Here is a 13483-nt window from a genome sequence, read left to right on the forward strand (position 1 = left end):
GTTAATGCTCTCAGAGAAATGCGTTGAATAATAAATAATGTTTTGTTATTGTTTCCATTTATGCTTCATGGAAATTTTGAAAATTCCCTTAGGTGAACTTAGTAATCGCTTTCTTTCTTCTTTATTGTTCATTCCGCAACAAAAAAAAGATTGTTTTATCTTTTAAAAGTTTCTTTTGTCTCTTATAATTCCGAGTTCTTACTTTTTTTCGTAAAACGAGAGGAGCGAGAACGATAAAAATTTTCCGTTCTTTAATCTGTGATGAAATATTGGTACGAATGGTGTGATTAAATATCCTGCTGCAGTTAGTTTCTCTAATGTATCACCAGATCGATCCAATAAGACTAAGTTTAAAGAAAGAACGCATTTTGCAAACCAGTATCTGATGAAAGCCATGTTTTCAGATGCCCTTCAAGCAACATAAAATAGGCTAAGTAGGCCTAGGAGCGCCGTAACTTTGGAGGACTTCGAAATTTTTTGCGATATTTTCATGTTATCTAATTTGATTTATTATGACTATGAACTGAAACAACTCTTAATTTTAATTTAATTATGTTCAAATGTTAGAGCATTATTCTTAGGATTTTTTAAAATGTTTTTGAAGTTTCATGTAGATTAATGTTTTTGGAGAATTTTAGAATGCATTAAAGAGTTTTATAATTTTTTTTACTGTTTTGTTTAAAATATTAAATTTTTAATTCATTTTTTATATATGATATACTGTAACCAATTCTCTGGAAGTTATTCTGAATTAAACATTCTCTTGTTTGACTTTGCTATATGTTTTACTTCAAAACTGCTAGCATTAAAATCAATTAAAAAAAGTATATAGTTTTTGAAATATTTGGTTGAAGGAAGTGCAGGGGAGGGGGGGACTTGTATTACCTAAGGCACCCTATGGAGTATTATTCGAATCGATTTTCAAAGTACCATTTAAATCATGCGTATTTTAGAACGCTATGGTCTAATTACAATTCAATCATCTTTGTCTTGAAACAAAATCTTTGGCTAAGAGAGCGTCTTTTCTCAAGTTTCGATGAACCGTAAAAAAGGTCGAGAAAAAAATTAATTTATTATAAAGAATTGCGTATAAAGCCTATTATTTTTCGACATATGCCCTGTGAAGATTCAGACGTTTGCTGTATCGGGGGAACAGATTTTGGATCCCCTCTTTCAAGACCTCAATGCTCCTTCGAAGATCTTCATTCGTTGAATTTTTCAAGGAAATAATATGGAGCAGGGTGACGAAATCACTTTCCAAGTACCAATTTTGACATGCTGGTTGGTGAGCTCGTTTCTTGGGATTCTAACATCTTCCGTTTCTATTGATCGACTTGATCACTCCGTAGAACATGATCATTAGTTGCGACAATTTTGCACCTTTGTCCACCTTCCTGGGAAAACGCGGCTTAGAGCTGAATGGCTTTCACCTCTTTCCTAATTACGATTCCAAAATAAAAATTTCTGACTAACGAGGAGTTTCAAAGAGCTTTAAGGCCCATTTAGCATCACTAAAGGTTTTTCGAAGAAGGGATCGGAAACATGTTCCATTGATAAGACAAATGTATGAATTTGCACTTCGATTGAGTCTAAAAGTAATCATGTTTATACGCAACCCCTGATAGTAAATTCTTTTTGTTTTCTACACTTTTTTCTTTTTTATATGATCCATCGGAGCTTGAGGAAAAAAAATTCTATCCTCATATTTTATTTCTTCTCTGATCAAGTTTTCATCCAGCAACTTAGAATATTCTTCTAATTTCTTTTAAAAAAATTTAAATGTCTTCTTGTAGGGATTCGTCGAATAAACTTGCATCTAATATTTATTACCATTCTTTACATTGTCAGCTTTAAAATTAAATTAGCTGTACATTGTAAAACTACTGAAGCCATGCATGTGTTACGTGAGATAAAAACTTGTAAACCTAGTGTTTTCTTTATTTCCTTTTTATCATTTCATTGAATGCAAGAACATTAAAAGTATGAAACTGAAACCTTACAATAGTGATTTTGCTTGAAAGCAAACACTTTATCGGTCTTTGGTTTTTGATCATTTTCACTTTATTATGCAAACCACTGTTGTGCTATTTTAGCGAAGCCACAATTGTGCGATTTGATACAGCGCCCTCTCACTCCATAACAGCGTTCTTTAACTCTATTTTACTTGCGCACGCCTTGTACAATCACCACTGCTCCATGTACCCCAATCCCACTCCAATATGTATAATTATTAACTTCTACATACAAGTACAGTAATAACACTTTGTATTTGCGAGATTATTTTTTAACTATTCAAAAATGGTGTATATTGATAACTACGCAACATTTAATTAAATTATATATTTAAGCACGTGTAATGGAAACTTTAAGAACGCTTTGTGTAAGGATCGTTGAAATATATCTATTATGGCCGGGTGATTGCCGGTGGTCCTTTTGTCTTCACTGCTACTAATTCTGCAGAAAAACATAAACTTATTCTAAACCATTCAAATCTTTCTAAATTATTACGGATTCAATTTAATTATTTTAATTTTTCTTAATGAAATGTAATTTGGATTGGAAATGCCAGTTGTTACAACCGTTTTTTACCTTTTCTGTTATATTCATTCAATCTACCAATGACCAATGTTCTCTGCGTATACCCTCTGAGATTATTTGACGTACCTCTGAGAGTATACTTATCTAAGGTTGAAAAAAGATGCTCTATAATAAAGAGATTCTTAATTTTTTAAAATCTTGTACCGCACTAAAAATAAAAAAATTTAAATACCATAACAAAAGCCTTTACCTGTTAAAAATCCATGCATCCGAAATGTAATATTTATAATAAAAAAATCATTTTAAATTTATTTTCTTAAATATTATTTGAATTAATTAATATTATATTACTTGAAACTTAATTAATGTAGTAAATGCTGGAATAGTGAGTTTTTGTTAAAATGTAGATAATAATACCTAATAACAAAAATTGAGACTTATTCGTTGTTTTAATCCTTAACAATAATAAGTTTATTTCGTTGTAACTGATTTCAATCGATTACACGTTATCTTCATTTATTTCAAGCTTTCAAAAGTTCAAAGAATACGGTGAAGAACAGATTCATCGTATTCTTTTTTAAATTAATAGCATGACCGAAAATCCTACTTCGCAAAAATTTAGCAGTATTAAAAATTCAATCTCTTTCTTGGAAATATGCGTATGTCCATCTTTTCTTTTGAACTCATATATGAAATTTCTGTCACATGAAATATTTTAAAACTTATGTCTTTCTTGAAGTAAAATATTGTTTAGCGCAGTCTTCGAAATAAAAGACGGATCTCTTATCCAACTTTCATTTTTAAAATTTTCAGGAAAGTTGTTACCTCGAAGTTTTTAACTATTAGTAACTCCTTTTTTTAAGTTATTTTATTAATTCATTGGTTTTATCCTATACTTTTTCTCTTTCCGTCCCCCACCCTCATCAAGCACCTAATTGTAGAGCCTTCCGGAATGAAATTTAGAAAAATCTGGTCGCTTGTTTGTAGTATATCAGGTAGTATAACAGGTTTTGTTGTATTATTGTTTCAGATATGAATTTATGGTATGTTTCTGTAGGAATTAATTTATTATAGATATAGTTGACTCATTTTGAAACCCACATTATACCCTTTTCTCCTCCTTCCAATTAGGATTACAAGTTCTGGAATGCCGACATTTTGCAGCTTTGATTTGCAACTCACCGTCTTTTTTCAGCATCCTGTTCAATCAGGTAATTCAATGGTCCTATTTTCATACCGTGTTCCCTGTCCATTTCTCGTCTTCAAACTTTAAAGAGTCCAAATTGAAACACTGGCCCGTAACTAATCGTTTGTTTCCGTGAATTTTCTGAATCTGCTCCTAATTTTTTTTTAATTAAAAGTTTTCCATATTATCTTGACAGCTAAAGCTCTACAGATTTGAAATTCTTCATAACAAATCTGAGTTATTCTAATTCCTTAAGAAAGAAAGAAAGATGTGGCCAGATAAAAGAATAATGAATAATTAATCGATAAAACTAGAGCACATTAAAAAAAAAAGACGATATTTCGATGTCTTCTCCCGAGGTTTCTCAGTGAACTTGATCCATTTGGAGCGATCCATTTCACTTTTAATGTATGCACATCTGCTTGTCTTTAAAAGTCCTTATTTCTTGATTATTAATATTTGATAGATCATATGAATTATCGACTTTTATGTGCATCCCGTTAAGACTATAGGTTTCTTAACATTTCTTGGCCCATTTATTTAATTATTCACTTCTTTTAATGGTTTGGGAGCTGATTAGAATCATTGAAAACTACATTAAACATTTTTTTCTTCTTTTATACATCAAATTTCCGAAAATTTTAAAACTGTGAATCGTGTTTGTTTGTGAATTTTGAGAGTAAATGACTACTCAGATGTATTGAATTATATATATTATATACAACCTTAACACATGTAACTTGTTTTAATCAAAAATATCGCAGTTTAGAACATCCTAAATATTTCAAACGTGATTGTGAAACAACTTGGGATTAAGTAAAATGTTCTTCTGATAAGAACCTAGAACTTTTATTCGGATTTTTAATTTAAATGCAATACATAATCATTATGATGTGGGAAGGATGTCGCTATCATGTTTTGAAATAGTATAAAAGTTAAAATGTAAATAATTTATGAGATGATTATGGCAACTCTTTAAAAATTCAATGTAATATCTCTATCTTTGAAAACTGAAATAGTTTAGATAAATTAGGCAATTATAAAAAGATTGGATAAATTAAACCAATTACTTAAAGAATTTTTTTTCTTTTCAAATTTTAGTTTTTGAAAAATGCGTGTAAATGAGTGTCGGAAATTTCGACAGTCGTTATTTTTTAATCCTACTATACTGTTTATAATAATAAGTTTTCTTAAATATTCATTAAATGGTAAACTTTTTACTGCTTCTCTTTAAGGTATGCAGTACATATTCTTTGTAACTTACTTATCCTATTGCTCCTTTGCGCTTCCTCTCTGATCTGGCGTACAGTGAATTCTATACAGTTTAATTGCTTCTATCGCTTTTGATAGCCCAATAAAATATTTCTAATTCAAATATTTAATATGTAAGGAAAAGAAAATGGCGTGAAAACTGCAGGAAATAGCCAACTCGTCTGGCTGTTTTCCAATGCTATTTGGCAAGAAATAAATTCGTTGATCTAGACTGACTTTCTTTCTTTGCTACAATTTTATGATCATTCGTTGTCATAACACTTTATTTGACGTTGAATTCCTAACGTTACGCTGCATTCAACATATGATATCTTTTCCTAGAATATGTTTCACTTTAGGGACATGCAGGAAGTATTTAAGAATTGTGGCATGCAATGATGACTGGAGTTTTTTTGTGTTAAGGCATGGTTTTTTAACGACTTTCTGAATTTAGAATTTTGTCTTACTCAAAAAAAAAAAAAAAAAACTGCTAATGCAAGATTACTATCCTCTATTTATTATTTTATTGGTATGAAAGGAAATTATTTGGATGTAAATGTTTATAATGTAAGGTTAATGAAATTTCGTTCACTTTCCCATCCTTCATTTTTCAAGATTGACATCGTTCTTTTGACTATTTCAGTGTTATTTATTCTCTCGGGAATATTTATCTCAATGTGGATAAATATTCCACGGTTTTCTTTATTTCGCGCTCATTTTTCTTTTTTCTGACAAACTTAAAATAATATTGTAGCCTAATTACTTTCAAATTTCTTTTAATATATAAATAAGTTCGAGGAAAATTAGAAACATTCAGGCACTCCTGAATATTTCTAATCCTTAATTTCTTTCCAAAACGTTTTAAATAAATGGTACATAAAAATGAACTTATTTGTTTAATCGTTAGATACAGTTCTAATTTAACGAAGATACCAAAGATTTTAATTAAAATGCTTGCTTTTGAATGTACTGTGGATATCGAATGACTTGCCTTACTAAGATATCGAAAAAATTATTTAATTTCTCCTGTCTCTTGCATTCGTTTCATTTAAATGAAAGATTTTTTTCTTTGAAATTCTTGCATCAAAGTCGTCTACATTTGTTTCCATTTTGAAAATAAATTAAAAATCCATCTTACTAGAGAAATTTTTAAAGGAAAATTTTCATTTAATCATTTATTTAAAACTAAACGAAATTTTTTATGGTTTCTAGATCGTACTCTTTCACTGAATCAGTCAAATCGGATTTAAGATATAACGCAACCACTCTTCAAAATTACATGTGCTCTTAAACAAATTCATTTATTTAATGGATTTTAAATTTTTCTGCTGTATCCATTTTTAGAAATTCGTACATTTTTTTTTTTTTTTTGTTCAGAATCGAGCCATTTTAAAAATATTTAATGCAATTTAATAGAAGTTTTAATGCTAATTACTAAAATCGCGTAATGAATGAATAAAAATCAACCTTAAACTTTATACAAATTCAGCGTAGGGTTTTTGTTATTATTATTGGTTTGAATTCTTTTCTGTGAAGAATCTTTGAAATGCCAATATTTTATTTAAAACTATTCTGATCGATTTGATTTCAGCTGAATTTAAACATAGACATATGCAAAATTCAGGACGCTTGATATAAAGCACCAATCATAATAAGGTTTCAACAACAGACTTATAGCCATTCCGAAACTACTGCGCATGCGTGCCTTGAGATTCTTTCTTCTGAATCACTATACTTTCTTCAGAAATTTGCTTAATTCTCATGAAGAAGATTTTTGAAATGAAAAACCAATGCAGGTAACTATCATTGGACTCTGGAATCTTTTTTAAAAATGAGATTTCCAATTCTTCTTCTTTTTTTTTTTTTTTTTTTCACTACTAGGCTCTTTCTAATAAAGGCTGCGAAATTTATTTCCTATCATTACGGCGGGGCAGAGCCCAGTAACTTTGATGGGAAAGGGCTTTCTACCCCCACCAGCCCCTTAAAGTATGCGACTACCCCCACTCAATTACTTTCTCCCTGCATTGGAAAGTATTTGGAGATATAAGATCGCTCACACAGCGTAACGTCTGTTCCACTTCCTGTGACATAAAGTTAGCCTATTTCAAGAATTATGTTGCAGTTACCTCTTGAGCTGACATTATCACTCCTGCAATGAAAAAAAAAAAAAAAAAAAGGTGGAGTATAGTAGATAACTCTTTGGTTTTCTTTCTGTAATAGTCCGTTCAGGATTGACAGTTGTAAAATCTGGTTTGCCATTATCTAACTTTTTGGAAGGGAAAAAACAGGCACAAGACTTTATTAATGCTTTGGGGAGATAAGTAGGCTTTGTTTTGTTCGTGGAGAAGCAAAGAATATGAAATTCGGTTGTTGTCGGAGGATAATGGTGCAGATATGTCATTGAAAACTTTTTTTTGCAATTTTTTTGAAGATAAAGCATCAGTTTTGTGATTTCGATGTTGAGTTAAAGTGTCAAGAACTTTTTGTCTTTCACAATCGGACAAATCAGTATGTTTCGAAAATTTAACTATAAAGTCCATTAATCTTTTCAGTATTTAAAAATATGACTATACTTTGTATTCTATGAATTTAATTTTTTTCTCCAGATTTAAAGATGAAATGATTATGTTTAAAAAATATATATATTGCACTTAATTGTATAATATCCCGCTTCTTTAATGCTATGCATGTTGAATACAGTTTTGTATGAAATGAAATTACGAGATCTGTGGCTTTTATTGTTTATTTTATTCATAACAAGCCGCCTTCAGCGACCAACCAGCTATTTCGCCCATCTAATTAGTTATAAAATTCAAAAGCAGTTTACATTAATCATTATTGTTGTGCGTTATACTAATGATTTGAAATGAAGGTTATATGACGAAATAATTTTCAACTGAAATTTCTGAACATAAAGAACTATTCTTTTTGTAAAAGACAATGTATAAGTTTGAAGATACAAACAAATAGCTACGATTAATCACGTAAAATGTATATTAAAAAAAGCGAACTTTTAGATTATTTTATTTAACTGAAACTATGAATTCCAAAATCAAAAAAAAAAAAAAAAAAAAAAATTCAAATGCATTTAGAATCAAAAACAGTTCGTTTACAGGAATACATCAATCACACTTCAAAGTTTGACAGTATGTAAATTAAATCTGATGTTGACAAAACAGTAAATGAATGGAGTTATCAACTGTCCTTCTTCCAATACTGATTTAAACTTCTTGCTACGTTATTGAAACAACTTGAAATGCAGTTTAATTTCCTGTAAAAAAAATCCTTAAAAGGAAGTGTTATTTGAAAAAAGAAAATATGATAATCCTGATAATTTGAGCCAATATAAGAAAGAATTTATAAGACAATCATGTGTAGTCAAAAAGAGTTTACATATTCATATACTTAAAACATTTAAGAAGGCAAAAGCTATTTAAATACTCTTTTAATGTTCCATTTTATCTATGTTTAACTGAGTTTGTTGAAAGACGAGTCTGGCTTATCATTTGAAATAAAACTGAGGATTTAATATAAAATCTCGCAAAAAGTAACATGTTATGGTTAAAGGTAGATTCTTTAAAAAATTCAATTTTCATTTTAAAAAATAAAAAACTTTTTATGGTAGTGAGTGAACCGCGAAATGTTGTCTCTTCGTCTCTTCGTCTCTTCCTCCTCTATTCTATCCTATGCTTTTTTTTCCACCCTTTCGTCTCGCATGGAGAGTGCGCAAGACTTTCTCCTTGAACGACCTTGGTCGCAGATCCATAGTAATTTTTAAAAATTATAAAAATTAGAGTAAACGTTGAATAGTAATTAAATCAATACCATTAGAAAGATAAAGCATTGCACTTTAAGACGGTATAAAAATTATTTTTATGCAATGATTTTTTTGGAAATTATTGGCGAAATAATGTTTGAAAATATCAAAATTTGACTTGATTTTTAAATAATTAAAATTTTAATAAAAATTTCATAAAAAGAGCTCCAAGATGAACCCTTCAAAGTATATATGTGTCGAATTTGGTAGCTGAACGGTTTGTTCTGTTTATCGCCACCAAACAGAAACAAATTTTAATTATTGCAAATATTCATTTGATTAGTTAGTTTTATTCGATTTATACAATATTTTCGCTTATTGTATTATGTTTTACTTGCCATGCACGAACTGTTTTCAGCACGGATAAATTATTTCAAAATCGGAATTATTTGTGGAAGTCTGCTTTCGGTTCAGAGGGCTTACTTTAGAAGCATGTTTTATCGAAGTCTTTACATGGTACATCTCACAAATATGAGGCAGTACATATGTATGTTCTCAAATTTGCTTAAACAAAATATGTATTATTTATGTCTGAGTAATGGCCTCTTCCTGGCATAACGCTTTATATCAACTTTTGTCTCAAAATCTGCTTTTTCTGGCTGGGATTAAAACAAATGCTTTAGAAGCATTTTCCATTCTTGAAATCTTTTCTTCGCCATTACATCTACGTTCATAAAATTGTCCCTCCTCAGAATTTAAAAAAGGAATTATTAATTGAAAATAAACACTTCAGTCTAAATGTTTTACTCATTAAAGTAAACTTTTTCAGCGTTTTTCTTATTCTTATTATAAATATGGAATAATATTAAGAAAGCACATAATATGAACTTTCGCTATCCAGTGTTTTTCTTGACGTTTCAAATGGAATTAGGACAAATAGTTTAAGGAGACCTCGTTTAAGTTATTCCTCAAACATCAATTAAATTCAGAAAATAATGACTCGAAAATAAAATAAATCTAGAAACGAGTTGATATTCCTACGCTCAGAGAAGCAGAAAATTTTAGAAGATAATCACATCCTTTGATTTTCTTTCCATCACATGCTATTTTCACAACGATCTTGATCAAATTTTGAAGATTATCAATAAGTGAAAGGAATAGTGAAAAAAATAATTTATGAATGTGATTAATGTATTTCTGCTGTGTATTTGCTGATCTTGCTTTTGCATCTTCTTTCAACGCATTTCGCTTAACATTTAAAGGGACTATCCTGGAATTTTGTAAATTATCACATTTCGATAAATTGTATGTTTTGCTGGCATTTATTACACATAAAATTTTGCATATGCTGTGTTTACTTAAAGATTTTACATATTTACTTTTGTATATATGAGGGAATTTACGGTTTGAGTTTTATTTAAAGAATGGTTTGTTAATAGGTAATCGGTTTATTTATCGCCATATTTTTCCTGTACTTGGAAACATGGTGATAAATAAATAAAAAAATTGTTGAAGCTCTAACAAATGTTTCATTCTAACCATCCTACAATGTAGATACATAAGTTCCATAAAATAACTATAGATAAAACGATCTATGCATATAATTATTTTTTAAAGAATAATTTAGATTCTGTCAAATAAATCTCAACTTTATGATAGTTTAATTCAGTAAATTATAGGGAAATGTTCCTACTATTTTTACTTACTAGCATTGAAAGTTTGAATGAATGAATGAATGGATGTATTGGGTAACTGACAGAAGAATAATCTGTCAGTTTTCTTAACTCCAGAGATCTGTATGTTTTGATTTCAAACGATATAGTGTTGAAAGATTTTTAGATTTTTTTTTCCTTCTTTTGTCGCAAACTCACTGGATGATTGGTTTCCGTAACAGTTGCGATATATCCAAAATTCGAAGGTCAGTGCTCAGTGTCTCAATGTAAAGGTTGAATAATTTTTTTTACTTATTTTTTTCTGGATTTTGTTTCTTTGATACATAAATTTTGTACCGAAGAGCATTTTAAATTGGTATTTAGAGAAAAAATTAAAAAACAAAAATTGCAGTCATTATGAATGTGCATTAACTTCAATCGGAGAAGCTTCTGACTTTTATATATATATAAATATTTTTTAAGTCTTTCATACATTAAATTATTATTCATTCCGTTTTACGCCGAAATACTGCTGCCTTATATTAGCAAAATGATTTTGCTTTCATTTTAAAGTACGATTTCAGTCTTATTTTGCAAAGCTTTATCTTATAAAACTAGATTTTTCAAAAAATGGAACCGCTTTATGCACTGTAATTCTTTGTATTGAATTAGTTGATGCATCCCTAGTACCCAAGCCACACATTCAACACGGCGATTATATGTCTAACTAATTTAATACAGCTGATACACACTTGCTTATTATTTAAATTTTTAGTGTGTATTTTATAATCTAGTGGATTATTATCAAATAACTTTAACTTCGTAAAACTTTAATGAAGATTTTCAGAATCATTTTGATATTCCGTTTATTAAATTTCCTCATTTTATACAAAATTTTAAAAATACAAAAAATGCTGTGATGTGTTTTAATTATCACAATTACATTTATTAAAATAACCTGGATGGAACACAAGGAAATTAATATATATATATATATATATATAATATGATGGGAGAAATGAATTTAAAGAGAAAATTTTCAACTCTTTCTCTTTAAATTGCTTATTACATTTCAATATTCTCTGTTTCATAACATCAATAAATTCTGAGTTTTTCCTCATTCAGCTGATATTTTTGAGGTGTTTCGTCGCAAATTACTGAGCCAAACCCGTTCCACTATTTCGCGTTCATCTAATTTTCTAGGCAACTTAAAATTGCATTATTAAACAATTTAAAAGAAAACATTAAAAAGACTGAAATCTTTTAATATTCTGCATTTTTTCCCAACTGTAAAAGAAAATATTTGATGTTGAAAGATGCCTTGCATTTAAAAGCTTCAGGCAATTTTAAAATTATATTGATATACGTAATTGTATATGCATATAAAATTTCAAATGATAAAAATTGTGCAAATGAATATCTGTGAAAAAATGAACTTAATAAAAATCATTTTTTAAACAGAATCTTTATTTTGTAATTAAAAAAATATTTTTTACTTTTGATTATCGTTTGTATTTTAATCATTAATTCATTTTTATTATGAATACTTGGAATTTTATAATTTTTCTTCAAATTCACTCTCAAGTTGCGCCACGCGTATATGGGATTAACATTTAATTAAATTAACCTATTAGTTGATGATTAATATTTATAGGTATTAAAATAGTTTATTTTCATCGAGAACATACAAATTTCATAATTTGAACTCATCAAGTTACTCACTCACTTAAGAGTGAAAAATCGATTACAAAATTTTAACTTTATAAACATGAAACGAGTCAAAGTTAAACATTTATAAAAGGGCATAATTAAGCGTCAATAAGATGACATGTTTAAGTAAGTCATAAGTTATTACATTGCATTCTAATAACTCTAGTGGAAACTTCACCAAAACTTAACATATATTGAAAACTAGCTTTGTTAAAATGCGGAAGCTGAAAAACAATTATCAATCACATTACTGAGAAAAGTGTTAATTATGAGAATTCGCTATACATTTATACTAAAATACCCTAAATTTACGTTTTTAAAAATTGAAGTCACACATTTTTCGTATTAGTTATAATAGTTTTAAATAATAATAATTTTGTAGTTAATGTTTAAAAGAAGTCCTATAAAAAGTCCAAGGAAACTGTATGGTTTTCTTTAAAATCTAAAGAATATCTACCTGATCTTGAAAATGCGGTTAATTTCAACTCAATACGAACTCCGGCGTTATTAAACTTTTGATATGAAGCCTTTCTGTATTTCTGCTTTTGAGCTTTTCATTTGTTTTCATTTTCAAAACAAGCTTCCAGGTTGTTCTTTAATTTCTCAGTATTATTTTTTATTATTGTTGCGTTTTACTGTGCTTCCAGTCAACTGTTCCGTTGTTTTCATATTGTTTTCATTACCTTTGGCAGGAAGTTTTCTACAATAAAAGGAATAAGGTTAGCTTTCATTTTCGAAAAGTGATGTATAAAATTTACCGAGATATTAAATGTGACCCATTTTTATATTGAAAACATTTCTAACCCAAACCCATTCTAGAACAGCCGTTTAACTTTTTCCTTAATTTCCCTTTCATTCCTTTTTGACGGTTTTTTTTTTCTGCGCTCTCAAGGAGAGGAAATATTGATTCATTTCAGGCATCCTTGTGCATTTCAGGAAGTTGTAAGCTTGAATTGGCTCTTTCGAATTTCATGGATCTGTTTGCTGTTGTTAGAGAGAAAGAAATATATGAAGAACGTGAAGAATTCTTGATACATTATTTGCCATGTTAAATTACCTTTAACACTCTTCTTTTCTTCAAATTTGCACCTTTTTAGAGAAAGTCAATTATTTGATTAGTTTCATAACGGACATTATTTGATGAAAACGTTTGAAACATCTTTTTATAATAAATAAATGTTCATATTTTATATTTTTCTTACAACATTTTAATTTTAATTTGATTGATTTCCAGCTTTATGCATGTTATATTTTTAAAAAAGAAAGAGGCATTATTATCAAGTGTAAAATACTTCATAAAATACAAAGCAATTACGAGCAGTTATCTTTTACTGTTTTAAACTGAGTTATTGGAAGTTCGTAATTAATTCGATCTCACCTTAAAGAACC

General features: G+C 28.9%; 1 protein-coding gene across 4 annotated transcripts in view; it reads left to right on the top strand.

Moving 5' to 3' along the window:
• Positions 1 to 13483, top strand: part of LOC129960099 (homeobox protein AKR-like) — a 203195-nt gene that overhangs the window by 84811 nt on the left and 104901 nt on the right. For 2 of the 4 annotated variants that reach the window (XM_056073211.1, XM_056073210.1), the window contains exon 2: positions 3670 to 3749. The exons of the other annotated variants lie outside the window; for them this stretch is intronic. In XM_056073211.1, coding sequence (XP_055929186.1) covers positions 3686 to 3749 — 64 coding nt within the window. In that variant the 5' untranslated portion in view covers positions 3670 to 3685. The remainder of the gene's footprint in view (positions 1 to 3669; positions 3750 to 13483) is intronic. 4 annotated transcript variants of the gene reach the window in all.

Source organism: Argiope bruennichi, chromosome X2, assembly GCF_947563725.1.
Source record: "Argiope bruennichi chromosome X2, qqArgBrue1.1, whole genome shotgun sequence".
NCBI classification, from domain to species: domain Eukaryota; kingdom Metazoa; phylum Arthropoda; class Arachnida; order Araneae; family Araneidae; genus Argiope; species Argiope bruennichi.